This window comes from Capsicum annuum, chromosome 5, assembly GCF_002878395.1.
Source record: "Capsicum annuum cultivar UCD-10X-F1 chromosome 5, UCD10Xv1.1, whole genome shotgun sequence".
NCBI lineage: Eukaryota > Viridiplantae > Streptophyta > Magnoliopsida > Solanales > Solanaceae > Capsicum > Capsicum annuum.
In genome coordinates, this window is record NC_061115.1 from 100,273,300 (window position 1) to 100,291,489 (window position 18,190).

Here is an 18,190-nt window from a genome sequence, read left to right on the forward strand (position 1 = left end):
ATTAAAAGCTCAAGAATCCTACTCCAAAATATCCTAGCCTCAAGAATTTACTCAATACATGGCAAACTCATGCATATTTTTCAATATAAGACATACAAATCACCCACATTCATCAAACATGTGCCCTCAGTTCAAGAGAGTTACCTATAAACACTCACAATAATGTAATTATCATAATGGATATACAAATCAAGTTACGCTCACTCTCACAAAGAATTCAAAAATTACACAAAATGAACCATACATGCCCTTAGTGTCATACTCCGATAATATTAGAATGTGAAATTTAGGATCAAATAGGTCTTTTCTGGGTTGTAATATAGGCTAAGGGATGGGTAGGAACTATTTTGGCCAAGATTAGTGACTATCTTTCCTAAGTGCTTTAATAGATCACAATTTTTCACATAAAAACAACTTTCAACAACCTATTCACACCTTTTCCATCTACCCATATCTTTTTGTTTTTTCCCATCTCTTTTAAGCATTTTTACAAACACATGGTGGGCGTATTGTCTATTCCTTCAAGATTTAATTTTTTTCTTTTTCACAACCATGGGAATATTTCGAACACCATTTACATCACTCTGGACTACAACACATAAAATATAAACACCAAGAACTATTACCTTGTGGAATCAATTTAACCTTCCTCCTACTTCTTGAATATTTCACACTCCTTACTCAATTATTTTTACAATTAAAGAACTTAGGAACTTTTTGGATAAAATAAGGTCAATCAATGAAAAAGGGTTAGGCTACATATGAAGCTACCAAAGGATTATGTACAAAGGTAGGCAAAAGAGAAGGTAAAAACAAGGGTATCAAAGAAATGCCTATATCATCCACTAAACCCACACTCTTTAATTTGCTTTATACACACACCAGGCAAGTTCCAGACATCACATACAACAAGAAATATACAATAAACTCACATCACACATGGCACATGCTCAACTCACATAAGATCATCTTAGACTCCCAGCTAAATAATAGCATGAATTCAAATTTAAGTCACCAAGTACAAGTGTCACACACATGAGCCTAAAAGTTTAAAAGTAGAAATTCCCTTAATCAACATGTTTTTACCAAACAAAACAATTTCACCATGCAATTAAAAATAGTACCAAGTCAAATATCTCACTTATTTCTATCTTAATTTTTTTTTAAATTGAGCCAAAATTTGGGAATTTCCCCACCCCACACTTAAAAATCTACTTTATCCCCAAAGTGAACTTTAAAAGTAAGAGATCGAAATACTCCCTGAGGCCTCTAGGCCTAGCTAGTAGCATCTTTACATATAAAGGGGCTTCATGAGACCTCATACTCAGTCTTTGCCATGCTCCTTAGCTTAGGTTTCCAGTACTCAGACTTTTCATCAACCTGTGACTCAACTAAAAACAAAAATTATGTGAAATTAAAACAAAACTGAAAATAAAAACATACCTTGCTTAGGTTGCCTCCCAAGAAGTGCCTGATATAGTGTTGCAGTACGACTCAATCAACTTTTTCCTCCACCTTGAGGATATGAATTTCACCCCCGACTTAGCATCCATATTTTTGCCTCGCTCATAGAGTGGTGGTACAACGATTAAGGAACCGAGTAATAGATGATGCAAGATAAATCACTCTGTCTTGAAGTGAGGTGTGTTTTTATGTTGTTTATCTTGTGCAAAATTAAAAATATAGAATTCTTGTTTCTTATCATCACACTCTTTCACTATTTTAAATGATTCCACAGACAAGACATTATCTAAACATAATGTAGAAAAGTTCTTTCAGTGAGGCCCAACTAATCCCACTTAAAAATCTACACAATCTACTACACACTCACTTTTGTTCACCTCTCAATTTCAGTCTCAAAAGAAAGACGACAGTTAATTGGCTACAATTTTTGTGTTTTCTCCATAAATTATCTAGTATCCTCATCATATTTTTCTTATTTTGGCATATGTGAACTTGGTGGTGGTGGTATCTCCGTAACCTCCTTAGTTGTCTTTTTAGCATCACCCTCAAACATGACTGAATCAAGCTTAAAACCACACATATCTGTAGAGTGATATATACTGTAACAAACCATACACCAACTTGTGGGCTGATCCACAGGGTGGAAACAAGTAGGTCCCCTCCAAATACTTGGATCAAAATCTAGACAAAAAGCCTCGTGGTGAGGTCCTCCACAATAATGACAAGAATCATCATCCGTCGAAATCCATCTATCGAAGGCTGACATCTCAAGAAGTGTGATAAAGAAAAAAAAACAAAAAAAGAAACTAAAAAAAACTAAATCAGCTAAACTATGTAAATCTCAATATGGAAAAACTAAAATAAGATAGTTGTCTATTTACAAGTCCCCAGCAACTGCACCAAAAACTTGACAGCGTATACGCAAGGGTACATGGTCCACCAAGTAGTAAAGTGGCCTTCACGAAGCCAGTATCGATCCCACAGAGATTTGAGTTGACAACTACCCAATTCTTGTTTAACAATTAAGAAAAAATAAACAATAAAGTCTTAGAATTGAAAACTAAAAAGAAACTAAACCAAAGCAGAAAAGTAATGACTCGGACAATCAATGAGTAGAGATCCAGGGTTAAGGCTTAAGAACAATCATACGATGTTATTGAACTTCATTCATTAAATCGCTTGTATTGGTTGTTGATTCATAGGGTTAATCGTACTATTATGGTCTCTCGACCTCTAACCTTTTACCTAATTTGAACTTTACAACTACATAGTTGAGCGGAAAAGTAATAGTTCAATTAAGTTCTTTAAACTATCATCCTACGTGTGAATCAAGTAAGGAATCTAAGTACATCTCTGTCCTAGACACTAATTTGAATTCCTTATTTCAAAAAAGAATACAAACCATACTTTATTTATTCCCATGTTTTATCGCCCTATTCCCTCTCTCGAGTTCACAAGATTGACAATTGATATATTCTAAGGGTAGCTAATTCTTAAAATAGTTAAAACAAGAATAAACAAACAACCAATAATGATGATAAACTTAACAAACTTAATTCAAAATAAAAATAGTCATGATCTTCGCCTTAACCTCAGAAAAGGGATTTCGCCACACATAGTCATAATCGTAATCACAAGATTGTAATTAACAACTAAAGACATGAATGAACTAAATTAAAATAAGAAAAAAACTAAAAAGATAAAGTTATAGCATACCCTCGATCTCTAAAGACATCCAATAATAAATAAAAATGTGTATAAGATCCTATTTATCGTAGAAAAAATAGCCTATGCCTTGTTGAACAAGGATTCAATGTTTAGCCATCTATGGAAACAGTGATGCGCCACGTTGGTTATCGCATTGAAAGAGCATCGTGTCATGTCTAATTCATATTGGTTCACTATTTTGGGTGACTTGTAAATCCAATGGTGTGCCGTACGCACCAAGAGCCCTTTTCATTTGCCCTCACTTACCAATACATTTCAGGTGTCCAAATTTGCGTCATGTTGTGTTTAGTGCTTCCGTGATTCATTCCAAGCCTTTGTTGTTTACACTTAATTTGAAGCTATTAAATCCTTCATATATCATCATAGTCCATTTACCAAGCATCCTAAAATATTAAACACAATAATTTAGAGCTCAAAACAACACATCCAACACGGTGAACTAAAAACACAAGCTAAGCATAGGCTTCATTCACTTTGATCTCTAACTTATTATTTTGACCCTTGGCTTGATAAAATTGACCTTTGAACATTATAACCAAGTTGTTTCACATATAAATACATAATAGCAATCTTAGGAACTCATTAAACATGTTAGAACCCAACACGATAGACTAGAAAAACACCTAGCTAAAGCTAGTCACACTAGTTTTCTCTGTTGACTTCTAATGATCAATTTGAATCAAAACTTGTGTAGAAACACCATTAAAAACCGTAAACACATACATGGACATTTAGATGAACATTTATCTAATTATCAACATATTAATCGCATGAATCATTCTCAAAATAAGGCTAAAAAAGCTAAAATAACAAGGCTAGAATGCATAAATACACCCAACATCACCTTACATACTTTGGTTATTTCATAGATATTGATTTTGGATATGGTTGGAGGCCTATTCCAACCAGATACTATTTTTATTGGTAGAGTCTTTTTGAAACTACTATGGGTTGGAATGAGAGGTCTCAGTATTGTGTCATTGGAGCTGACATCGCTGGACTATATCATTGGTTGTTCCATCCTTTTATGTTATATTATAGAAAGGAACTTGGTTATTATATCGTTTGGTTATGGTTGTTGGTTGGTATTGAATGGTTGGATCTGTTTGGGTTGGTCATGGTTATAAACCTATCCTAGAGTCTGAAATTGTAATAAATTATATCTTATTATACGTTTGAAATTTATTCGACTCAAGGTATGCATATTTGGAGGTTAAGTTACGTAAAAGGGTGGTCCCCGGTCCTGGTTGGACTTGGGATGTCCATTACGACAAGGTCCTGGTTCGGGTCGTGTCAACCACCAATTACCAACCACCTCTACCATCACAACTACCATTGGTAATAAATATCCCTACTAACCACTATTGTTAACCGCTATCATACTAGCACCTCCACTATTCTAACCGTCACCACCACTGCCAATGACACCACCATCATCACCACAATTGGTCAATCCCTACTATAAACTAACTCATCTATCACAACTAGCACCACCGCTAACTACCATTAATACATCATCAACCTCTACACATTCTTCGACCGTTATCACCATCATTGTCACTAGTGCCGCCATTTCTACCACCACTTCCACCATTACCATCGCTACAATCTATCTCTACTAACAACCATATGCCCCATCACAGCTAACAATGTCTCTAACTATTACCAACACATCTCCAACCATCATGCATTCATTTTTTAGCCATCACAATCAACACCTTCAACTACTAACATCAACCAACTTTACATCACAACCACCACCACTATCAATCACTACCATCATAAAAGTCACTACAATACCAATCATCACAATTATCCCCTCCAACATTACTAATTACTAACATCAATTATTGCCACCGCAACCACTATTACAAACCATCTCACTATCACTATCAAATATAAATGCTTCTTTTTTCAATTAAATAATAATTATTGTATTAAATTACATATTTTTATAATATCTAATCAATTTGATATTTGAATTGTATTTTCTTATTATATATATAAATAAAAAAATTTTGCACATTCCGATGTTGAAAAACAAACGGTCTTAATCATTCAGTTTTCAGATCTAGAGATAACATCTTAATTATTCAGATGTGCATTAAGATTCAGACGTCTGAATCTTAATTAAAAAAATGCAGCCTTGTTGGCCCTTATTGATTTTGCACTCCCCTTAAGAAAATATTTAATAGAGGTTTATTTAACTAAAGTAACCCTATTAATTATGCATTGAAAATATAAATTTAAATATTTACACTTTACATAGTCATTTAATGATGGGGGTAGTGGCAAAATACAATAAACTTCTCTTGATTTTAGAACTTAGACAATTAAAAAGGAAACAAATATTTTTAGCAAGAGGGCCAACTACTATGAAACGGAGGAAGTGTAAAATTCTCTTGATTTAGAACTTGGACAACTAAATTAAAGCACACATTTTTAGAAAGAAGATCAATTAATACGAAACGAATGGAATATATTATTTTTTTATTTTACTTTTTAATATGTAATCATTCTTTGAGGTATAATAGAAGATAAGAAGAACTAACTTTTCCAAATAATCATTGTTAATTTCTCAAAATTTGGTCTTAAATATTACTCATTTTGTGCTTTTTTTAAAACAAATAACCACCCAGGCATTGTATTGTATGTGTAAACTTCTATTATTAAATTAAAGTTTAATTACTATAGTCTTTTTTATTTTGATCAATATTAAAAATTTATATGATTTTAATTGAATAAAAATATAAATAAGAATATTTACATGATCGTGAAACAATACTAATTTATAAATACATAGATAGATTTAACTTTCTAAAACGATTCTTACTATTTTACAATTGCATATCTAATAAAATAATTAAAATTTTTAAAAACTAATTTGTTTTGATCTTCGATTGAAAAAAATAGTGATAGCAAAGGTTTTAAGAACTTTGCAATAAATTTTTTTATAATGTCAATTTTGTTTATTATCTAATCACAGATTTTAATTATATTTACAAAAAAATTAATCTAAGCGCTTTAATTAGGGAAGAATATTAAATTAACATTGCCTTTTAAATTTTATGCTTAAAATAAATAAGTGTCCATTTATCAAAAAATAAAACAATCTCACATAAGTATGTTTGTTCACAAAATAAATTTTCTCCTAAAATAGGGAAGTAAATTGCAGGCATGGAATTTGAGCAATAGTGTGTATAACATATGGGCCTAAAAAGGAAATAGATAAAATAAAGTAATGGTAATGTAAATATAATAAAGTAGAGGAGTGAGTGTGATAAACACCCTCCCACTTAGTATCCTATAATTTTATAATTGAGTAAAGACATCTTTTCTCCTAAACTTGTCCGTTCAGCTTACTTTATCACTTAAATTTAATTTTTATTTATTTATCTCCTTAACATCGTTAATGTGTATTGAAATACCCCTTTAACAGTTCGTGTGTAAACAAGCATCGTTGGGCGCGTTAAATCATATTTTTTGTCTATTTAATTTCTTTTAATATACCCATTTGGAGCCCCTAACGGTTATATTCGATTTCATTCTTTAAAAAACCTAATTTATCCTCTTTCTTCTTCATCTTCAATCCAAAATTTTTTCAATTCATGAAATTGATGCAAAAATTGAAATTGTTTTCTCTTTATTTGTATTAAGTTGCATAAATTTGAGACTAAAAAATATAAAGTCGAATTGATTTTACTAAGAATCTGCCAAAAAATGCGAACGAATTTGAATTGATTTTAGCTTCATCTCCTTTCTGTATTAAGTCATTATCTCAGTCATGAGTTTGTTTATCGTTTTATTATGAATTACTCTCCTTTTTTCTACTTTAATTTTGTTTCTGAATTTTAGCTTATTTGGTGAAGTGAAATTCTTGTAGCACACAATAATGTAATCAGTTAACTTGAGTAAACTATGTATGGAAGAAAATGATTCTGCTTTGAAGCAAGAATTTCATTGTAATCACGAAATTTTGTTGCATTTGAAGACATCTTGGACTTCAAAAAATCCCGATAGAAGATATTGGGCATGTCCTTATTATGGGGTAAATATCAAATTATGAATTTTCTCTTGTTATTTCAACAGAATTGATTAAGAGAAATGAGATTAATTCATTCTTTATTTGTCACCATTAAAGTGTCCAAGATCTTGCGACTTTTGGTGTTAGAGGAATATAGAAGACATTGATCTGAGGTCCAAATATGTGATTCCTAAAATAATAGAGAAACTAGGTGAGCTTGAGAATTTAGTTGAATCTTGTCATTTCAATGAAGTTGAAAAATTGAGTGGATTGAACAAATCAATTGAGGAAGGTTCAGAAGAAGTTGACAAGCCTAAAGAATTCAGACACGATGATAATGGGATTAATATGAAATTGGAGAAGTTGGAAGAAGAGATTCGGAAGAACAAGGAGGAAGAGAAGAAGTGGAGACGAATAGTTAAAGGAAGAACTAGAGACAATACTCACTTCTTTATTGTGTTTTTTGTTGTATATTAGTAATAGCCTTAAGCTATTTGGTTGGGATGCTCTATATGAAAAAAAAAAGTTCAATGAGGTTACCTTAGCACTGGGTTGTTGTTGTTAGGTGATGTATTGTAAATTATTGTGTTGAGTAGTGCAACTTCTTTTATATTTGGATTCTCTTATATATATAAGAAGAGAAAGGTTGCATTTAATTTGAATCATGTTTGTTTGAGTATCTTTGGTAATGGTGCAGCATCAACTTCTTTTCTGTTTGAGTATTTGTTGTTAAATTGATTGCATTTGAAACATTTTGTAGCCAAAAAATAAGTGCAACAACAAATTACAATTTAAAGCTGCAAAATGTCAAAATACTGCATGCACAAACACAATAGAAATGCAGTCACAAATGTTGATATTTCAATAAAAACATTAACCAAAAAATACAGTCACAGCTGCTGATATTTCAATAGAAACATTAGCCAAAAATGCAGTCATAGCTGCTGATATTTCAACAAAAACATTAGCCACAAATGCAGTCACTACTGATGATATTTCAACAAGAATATTAACCAAAAATGTAGTCACAACTGTTGATAATTCAATAGGAATATTAACCAAAAATGCAGTCACTGCTGCATCATTATTTTCAAAATATGTCAAATTAGTGCAATTGCAACTGCATAGTTGAAGTCACTACAATACTAGCTAAGTTAAAATCACTACTATTCCATTACACACTATCAATACACAAAGAGAAAAATATAATCAGGTTTCTATCGGAAAGTTGTTGAACTCATTTGGCTTAGATGATTCAGTTCAGCAGCATTTGACCTTGTCCTCATTCTTTTTTGTGCTCTTACGTCTTCAAGTCCTTGCTGGGTCACAGCTTTCTTTCCTTTCTATTTTACACCTGATGTTGGTTTGTGATGTCCAAGATGTCCAATCACTATGGAGGAGTTCATAGGCATTCCAAGCTGACAAAAATAAAAGAGAACAAATTTAACTTAAGACTTGGAAAAGGTAGACTTTAAACTAGACAAATATAATCAAGAGATTTTAACTTACATTGAGGATTCTAAAACTACTCTTTGTTTGAAGCACCTCCATTCCAACCATCTCAGGTCTTTTATAAGGTGTTCCTCTACCTTTGTTAGCACCAGTGACACTATGACTAGAAGTAGCAACACCAGCAGCTCCTCTTGCTGTATCAGCACAACCAACAGCAGTAGTATTAACTCCTCTACCTCTACCAGTTTCTCTTGTTGTACTAGCACAACCAACAGCAGCAGCACTAACTCCTCTACCTCTACCAGCTCTGCCAACAACTGCAGCATTAACTCATCTGCCTCTACCAGCTCTACCAACAACTGCAACATAAAATCCTCTACCTTTACTAGCTCCACAACACCCATAGTAGCAGCAGTTGCTGCAGTTGATCCTCTCCCTCTACCATTAGTACCAGTAGTAGTTGTTCCTATAGTTACTGCAGCTGATCCTCTCTCTCTACCAGTAGTACCAGTAGCAATTATTCCTGTAGTTGTTGTTGTTGATCATCTCCCTCTACTAGTAGTACCAGTAGTAGCTATTGCTGTAGTTACCGTAGCTGATCCTCTCCCTCTGCCAATGGTACTAATAGCAACAGCTACTGTTGTTGCTGCTGCTGCAACCTACAATAGAAAAGAAAAAATAAAATGAGATAAAAAATGAAAAAGAATTAAAATACCAGTAAATTACAAGTGAATATTACCTATGTAGAATCTTTTGGTCTTTCTTTTTCTCTACTTGTGCTTGGTGAGGCAAAAGAAGTCAATGGATAATCCTCTTATTATGACCCTTGTCTTGAAATGTGTTGCAGGTCATCTCAACACCTCTCTTTGACAACTTTCCAGTCTTATTTTTATTCTGTTTTTTTCTTCTAGATTTTGTAGGTCTACCTGAAAGCTTTCTTATTATAGGTGGTATAATAGGAATGTTAGATGACTTGGGCCATATTTGCATATCAGTGACAGGCTGAATGAAGTAACTATAGGTCTTGAGGTAAGTTTCCTTAGTATACCAATGTGCAATATAGTTAATGGGTTCTAGTCTTCTAAAGTGTAGTGCAGCAACGGCATGACAACAAGGCATACCTTTTAACATCCAAGACCAACATGTACAAGTATTATCCCTCAAATTCACATTCTTAAGCTCAAAACCAAATTCACCATTCCACTTAATATTACACTTCATTGATTTTGATATGTTATCTTGCAACACTTTTAGTGTCATTGGAGAAAAATCAGTTATCCATGTTTCATAAAATTGCCTTAATTGTCCTATTATTTTCATCACCTTGTGATATGGGAATTCCTAGCTCGAGACCTTTCACATGAAGCCAAGCACGTGAGTTACAACGACTAAGCCTTGTTCATGCAAATGGCCGTGTGGGAGTTAGTACTTGATCTACCAAATAGTTTAAATATTTGTAAGTGTGAAGAGGATCCTTGAAGTATAATAAACCTACCCTCCAAGGCCACCCCATGGCAAGGGTTAAATGGTTATTTTATCTTTCATTTGTGGTGTAATATAAATCGACAACATTAGGGTTATTTTGGCCTTAGTTCATTCATAATGTTGAAGACAACAACTACATTGTAATTTTTGTGAACTTCTCTCTTCACTTGAGAAGCCCCAAAACTAAAATTCACAAGGAGAGTGATCCTTGTATTGTCTCTTGGCTAGAAACTAGGATCTTGGGGGTTCTTTGAGTTCCTCTTGGTCCAAGTAAGAAATTGGTGTTGATATTCACTAGTCTTAGTTTCTTTTCTCATTTTTAGGGTTCTTAGATCTTCGAATATTATATGTCAAGTTTCTATATCTTTTGTAATCTTGTTAATATTATGTTGTTGAATCTAAAGTCTAGTGAAGCCGTGTGGGGCTCTTTCGATTCACTAGCATTGTTGCTTTGTTATTCATCTTATTTTCTTATTCAAAACACAAACTCAAAGTATAGTGAAGCCGTGTGAGGCCTATTTCGATTCACTAGCAACTTGTTTTTCTTGTGCTGGTTGGAATTTCTTGATACACACATAGTCTTATATCATTTGGTATCAAAGCTCGATGCTTGGTTTTTTTCTTACAAAACCAATCTTTGGAAGCTCTTACCAAAAGTGTGTTCTTGAATATTTTGGCCAAAAAATAGTTGTTAGATTTATAATAATTTGTTTGTCTAGTTTGTTTCTTGTGTTGATTTCTTTCTCATCAACATAAAAGGTGTCTAAAGTTGAGTTGAGCTTAACATATAGACATTGCTATTGTGGACTTTAAGTGGTAGTATGATAAACTTGAAGTAGGCCGAGTTGTGTATTATTGTTGCTTGACGTTTAAAGTGGGCTGTTGTTGGCGAATTGTGGTTGTGTTCTTGAAGTATTGTTGTGGTGTTCATCTTGATGTTCTCCTCATCTCATGTATTGGCCACTATAAAGACTAAAATAGATCCAAAAAGGTTGCAATACAAAGTTGTAAAGTTGTTTGTGAGAAGACTTGCCAACATCACTTCCTGGATTTAACAACCACTTTTCCTTAAAACTAGGAGCCTTGTCCTGTGGAACTAGTAAAGTCAAGCCTCACCTTTTGAGTTGGAAAAAGTTGAAAAAGTTACAAGACTTTACTTTCCTTCCAAAAGCAAAGTCATCCATTATAAAAGTTGTGAAGATTAAGGCTTTAAGTTGATGAACAAAACATATGGACCCATGACCAATCCATGCTGCCACATCACCTTAAGCACTGTTCATGTTATTAATTAAGCTCAATTTGGATATTCTAGTTTCTAATTATTGATTCTTAGTTTCTTCTAATTGACTCGAGAACTAATTAGGAAGCTAGTACATTCCTACTAGGTTGTAAATTAATCCTTTGAAGCCTTGTATTTGTGTCATCATTTGTTTGTGTACTTTTTTCGTTTGAATACATTATAACTTCTTAAATCTAGTCCGACGGGAATTCTTTAAGTTTCAAACAAGAATCCACTCCGGACAAGAGAATACTCAAACCTTAAGGATTCATGGGTTACTATCCAATCTACAATACTTGTGGAGCTCGAGTGTGAGTGATTTGAGAGAGTGTGGGTGAAGAGAGGTTTTAAACTAACTTGTTTGTTGCTTGAGTCTATGACCCAAACTCTTAAAAGGTTGTGTACGGAAGTGGGAGCCATAAGAGGAGAAGTGACGACTATTAGTGGGAGGTTAGAACAAGTGGAGAGTCAAAGGAACTCTCGCCCTTCTACTCCTCAACATGTTTCATCAAGTGGACATGATAGAAATTCCTCTACCACTGTTACTCCCAAAACATGGCCACAATTGCCAAATCCTTCACTAGCTCTATTAAATATCGCAAGCTAAACCACCCATAACCCCCTAACCCGAGACTCCAATAGACCAACCCATTCCCAAACTCCTCAAGTTCCGCAAGAGGGACTTGGACATTCAATAACTCCACTAAATCCAAGACCTCTCTTTCGAGCTCCACTAAACCAAAGACCACCACCCCCATAAAATACAATCCCTCCAAATCAAGTTTCAAATATCCAAAACTATCCCGTCCACTTTGAGAACTATGGTAGAGAGTATTATGAAGGGTATGGAGCCCTTGATGATGCTTACATGAGGGAGCAGGAGATGGGAGGGGGACCTCTGGATCCAAGAAGATACCAAGGGTATGGAAAAAGGAGAAACCGATACCAAGAGAGAGACGTAGGCATCAATACCATCAAATTGAGCCTAGCTATCTTTAAGGGTGAAAGTGACCCCAAGGTGTATCTTGCTTAGGAGTCAGCGTGAGATAAAGTGTTTCAAGTGAATGATATCTCGGAGGAGAAGAATATTTGTTACGCCATAGCTCACTTTGAAGGCTATGCTAACACATAGTGGGAATACGTCAAACGGTTTGGTAATGAGTTGATTGATGGACAACTACCACCTTGGTTTTGGTTGAGGTACCTAATAAGACAACGGTACCTTCCCGAGAATTATCAACATGAGTTGCTATCTAGATTGTACAACTTGCAGATTATGATGAGGTTCAGTAACTCATGTTGAAGCTTAATCATCGTGGAGAAAAAATTAGTCATGACATCATGCAGTTCAAGTGTGGGTTGAACAAAGGGATCTCCACTCATTTGACACTTCACAAGTTTGATACCTTCGAAGGTATTTTACAAGCAGCTCTTGAGATTGAAAGGGAACTTAAAGAGAGGTCATCATTCAAAGCAAAGGGACAATCAACCTTGGGTTGGCCGAGGGCAAAAGATATGGTTCAATCCTCTTTGGGTTGGCCCAAAAACAAGGACTAACCCGCCACTACTAGGATGCCCGAGTCTAAAATAGCCCACAAAATCCCTCCGAGGTAAGAAGCTCACAAGTATCCTAATCCTAAAGGGTTTCAATGCTTCAAGTGTCAAGGTTGGGGGCATAAAGCCAATGAATGCCCTAACTAACACAACGTAATCCTAAGGGAAGGTAGATTGTATTTCCTTGGTGAAGAAGTGGGTATTGAGGGTGATGAGAGTGAGGCTGAGCCTCAAGATGGAGAGACGAGCGAGGGAGAGCCATATGATAATAATGATGATTGTGAGGATGCTTATCTGCAAAAAGGAGAGTGCGTGGTTCCAAACTTTGTAGTGAGGAATGTCATGATTAGTAAGGCATAGATGATCCTAGCCAACGGGAGAGTCTATTCCATACTAAATATCTTGTGAAGGGAAGTGTATGCGCTATGGTGGTAGATAGTGGAAGTTATGCGAATGTGGTTAGTATTTCAATGATGAACTTCTTGAAATTACCGACTACACCTCACACTAGTCCTTATAAGTTGCAATGATTGAATGAATGCGGCGAGTTAAAAGTTACAAAGCAATGCGTGATATATTTTAAGGTAGCCAACTACCATGACGAGGTGCTTTGTGATGTGATACCAATGCAAGCTTGTCACTTATTATTAGGAAGACCTTGGAAATACGATAGGTCGACCAAACATGATGGAAAGTCCAATCGGTATATACTTAAGAAAGATGGCCAAAAGGTTGCTTTTCATCCATTATTGCTTTCCCAAGTGAATGAATTACCCCAAAAGATATGGGAATTGAGAAAAAGATGAAAGAAGGCTGAGAGTGGAGGGAAGGAGGAGAATCCGAAAGAGAGAGAGAGAGTAGGGGAAGTCGAGGGGTCCCTAAATTCTAAAGGGCACGGGAGCATGGTGATGATGGCTAGAAGGAAGGAACTATTTGTGGATCACGACGAGGACACTCTGATGCTCCTCTTGGCTCATTGTTTTAATACTAACCCTGCTAACATTTCTATTTCTCCCCTATTTCTCATATTTTACAGGATTACGAGGATATCTTCCCAAAGGAATTTCCAAAAGGATTGCCTCCACTTCGGGGCATTGAGCACCAAATTAATTTTGTGTCGGGCTCATAATTGCCCAACAAACTGGCTTATAGAAGCAACCCGATGGATACCAAGGAATTGCAACGCCAAGTTAAGGAACTTCTCAACAAAGGATACATCAAAGAGAGTATAAGCCCTTGTGTGGTCCCGGTGCTACTAGTTTTCAAGAAAGATATGACTTGGCGTATGTGCATTGATTGCCAAGCCATCAATAAGATAGTGGTAAAATATCGTCACCCTGATATTCTTGATAAATTGAGTGGTTCGTGTTTGTTTTCTAAAATTGATTTGAGGAGTATCTATCACCAAATCCGTATACAATCGGGTGATGAATGAAAAACGGCCTTCAAGACCAAATTCGGTTTCTATGAATGAATGGTTATGCCATTTGGCCTAACAAATGCTCCAAGAACTTTCATGAGGCTAAGAAATCATGTGATGAAGCCATTTATCAAAAAGTTTATTTTGATGATGTGTTGGTGTATAGTAAGTCCTTGGATGAACATGTAAAGCATTTACAATGTGTGTTTGATGTCCTCCGAAAGAAAAAGTTATATGCTAATCTAGAAAAGTGTTCTTTTGGTGTCCATGAGGTTGTATTTCTTGGGTTTGTGGAGAGCTCAAGAGGGGTCATTTTATCTTTCATTTGTGCCGTAATATAAATAGACAACATTAGGGTTATTTTGGCCTTAGTTCATTCATAATATTGAAAACAACAACTACATTGTAATTTTTGTGAACTTCTCTCTTCACTTGAGAAGCCCCAAAATCGAAATTCACAAGGAGAGTGATCCTTGTGTTGTATCTTGGCTAGAAACTAGGATTATGGGGGTACTTTGAGTTCCTCTTGGTCCAAGTAAGAACTTGGTGTTGATATCACTAGTCCTAGGGTCCTTTCTCATTGTTAAGGTTCTTAGATCTTTGAATATTGTATGTCAAGTTTCTATCTCTTTTGTAATCTTGTTAAAATTGTGTTGTTGAATCTAAAAGTCTAGTGAAGCCGTGTGGGGCTCTTTTGATTCACTAGCATTGTTTCCTTGTTATTCATCTCATTTTCTTATTCAAAACACAAACTCAAATTCTAGTAAAGCCATGTGAGGCCTATTTTGATTCACTAGCAACTTGTTGTTTATCTTGTTGTTCTTGTATTGGTTGGAATCTCTTGATACACACATAGTCTTGTATCACCTTAACCCTTATTTCCTCAAGCATTGATATTATAGTCTAGTGTCTTGCCCCTAATATCCATGAGTTGTAGCTTTCAGTCATGTTGTTGTGAACACTATCACAACAACTGTGATATTTGAAGTAAACCTTAGACCACCTTTCGATGTTATACCACAGAAGATCTTCACAAATTTTATCACCTAACATCTCCATATGATCCGAATTTCTTCTCAATTCTTGCTCATATGTGGACTTGGCACACTTCAAAAAATAGTTTCTTCTTTCAATACCTCTCCAATCTTTAGACCAGTTAGCTAAAACATGTCTAGCACATATTCTTTGTTTTGCATTTGACAGTAAATCTGAAATTGTACTATCAAGACCCTTGAACAAAATAAAATATATTAGTTGACAAAAGTATAAAATATTTTTTTCAAAAAACAAAAAATGAATAAGAAAAAATAGATGAGGTTACCTTCTGCATATCAATAATAGTAGTCACTTCAAACCCATCTCCCAGCTCAAGATCATTCTTCACAAGCCTAACAAACCATCTCCAAGTGAATTTGTTTTCAACTTCAACCACTGCCCAAACTAGTGGCAGCATCTGGTTATTCCCATCCTTACAAACAGCCACAAGTAGTTGACCCTTACAAACGCCTTTCAAAAAACAACCATCAAACCCAATACATCTTCTGACAATAGCTTTGAATGCTTTTTTCAAAGCATCAAAACATATGTAAAATGATTGAAACTATTTTCTTCTACCTTCAAAAGTTTCTTCACTAAGCCTCACTATATATGTACTACCTGGATTGGTCTTTAAGAGCTCATCCCTATAATTCAAAATTCTGTTGAACTCCTCTACATGATCACCCATAATTTGTTGCAATATAATGTTTCTAGCTTTTCTTGCTACAGTCCTCCCTATATACACCTCCAAATCATTTTTCACTAATTGCTGAAACTGACCAACTCTAATTCCAGGTTCTGAAGTAATTTTGTCTCTGTACCTCTCATCCAAGTACTTAGAATTCACCAATTTGTTCTTTGTTGTGGAATTACACTTGTGCACTAGAATGTACTTCTTAACTTGAAAATCTATAGTCCTAGAATCAGTGCTTGCAAACAACAACCATGGACAACCATCTACACACTTTACTCTTACCCTTTTTGATTCATTCACAAACTTATCTAGCTTTACATGTTCTTGAACAACATATCTAGTAAGAGCTTTTCTAAACTCTTCAACATTTGCAAAACAAAGTCCAAGCTCCCAAACTATTAATATACAAGTAGGATCAAACAAAATTCTCTTATAATTTCTTTTTGCTCTTCTTGTTTTTCCTTCTCTTCTAACAGGTTGTTCAACCTCAGCATCTCCTTAAATATCCTCATCAGAATCTATTTCAAAACTTACCTCTTCATCTGAATAAATATATGGCTCATCTCCAGCTATCTTGCCCTCTAGACTATTTTTTTTTCTTGGATATAACCTCATCATATCCCACATCAACTCCCTTTTTACCTAAACTAACACCTTTTATTCTAGGTTTTTTTTATCTTTTTTGTTTCATCAGATCACTTCTTTTTGGCAACCCTCTTTTGTTCCCTTAGACTCCTTACCTCCTCATGAACATCACTACCATACTCATCATCTTCACCTTCATCAAAGAAATCACAGTAATCTGATTTTTTACTAACATCAGTTTCACCTTTTCAATCTGATGGAATGACTGGGACATCTGTTGCAGTAACAAACGCAGTGTCACCTAAATTCTGCTCAATACTAACAGCAACAGTATCCAATTCCTCACTGATAGTAGAAACACCATTAACACCACTCAATCATCATCCTAGCACTACCACCATCACCACCTAAGTCTTCACCCCTAGCAACAACACCATCGTCACCCAAGTCCCCACCAGTAGCAGAAAAACCACAATCACCTAATTTCTCACCCCTAGCAGCAACACCACTATCACCCAAGTCCCCACCAAATGTAGAAACACCAACACCACCTAAGTTCTCAGCCCTAGCAGCAACACCAATATCACCCAAGTCCCCACCAGTAGCCAGAAAATCACTACCACCACTTAATTTCTCACCCCTAGCAGCAACACCACCATCACCCAAGTCCCCACCAGTAGCAAAAACACCACCGCAACCACCTAAATTCTTACCAATAGAAGAAATATCATCACTATCACCTAGGTTTTCACCCTTAGCTACAGTACAACCACCATTTAAGTTTTTACTAATAGTAGGTTCATGAGGTGCTGCAGCTTCTACAAAGCCCTCTTCAAATCCTAAATTATCACAGTCTCCTAAGTTTTGACCTAACTCTTTATCAAAAGTAGTGGGACAAGATTCTCCTCCCGCATGGGAGTCATATTCAATAGCTGGGACCACATCAGCCTCATCAACCAAATATGTCACAGATAACTCAACAATATCTCTATTTTTAAGATGAGGTATAATACTCAATATGTCCCCATCACATGTCACTATTAAAATTTTTTTTGAAGGTTTGATATAAACGATACACGAGGAAATATTATACCCAATTTCCTTCAGGTAACCAACAAATTCAAAGTAAGAAAGTTTATCTACATCAATGTCGAAACAGTCGATAACAATAACTCCATAATACTTAATACGGGGTTTTTGTTGTAATTTGCCTCCATGGTGAAACCTCAACGTCACATACACAAAATCCATGCTAAATCTGAAAAAAAATCAAAAAATACGAGCTTAGAATTTGTTTAAGGGAAAAACCTTAATATAAAAGTAAAACAATCAAAACAACTACTCCCTCCGTTTCAAAAAGAATGATCTAATTTAACTTGTCATGGAGTTTAAAAAAATAAAGAAGACTTTTGAATCTTATAGTGTTAAATTAAATATATGTCAAATGTACCAAAATGCCCTTCAATC

At 35.0% G+C, this 18,190-nt stretch overlaps 1 protein-coding gene across 1 annotated transcript; it reads right to left on the reverse strand.

Annotated features, from left to right (window-relative positions):
• Positions 1-8,464: 8,464 nt before the first annotated feature.
• On the reverse strand, positions 8,465-10,541 carry LOC124898838. Its single transcript, XM_047412906.1, has 2 exons — positions 8,726-10,541; positions 8,465-8,634 (listed from the first exon to the last, which is right to left on the reverse strand). The coding sequence occupies exons 1-2, from the start codon at positions 9,070-9,072 to the stop codon at positions 8,619-8,621; spliced, it is 363 nt and encodes a 120-aa protein (XP_047268862.1). The 5' UTR covers positions 9,073-10,541; the 3' UTR covers positions 8,465-8,618.
• Between the last annotated feature and the right edge of the window lie 7,649 nt (positions 10,542-18,190).

Bases quoted from the DNA above. Each gene is read 5' to 3' on its own strand.
- LOC124898838 (XM_047412906.1), bottom strand. From the start codon at position 9,072: ATGGGTGTTGTGGAGCTAGTAAAGGTAGAGGATTTTATGTTGCAGTTG.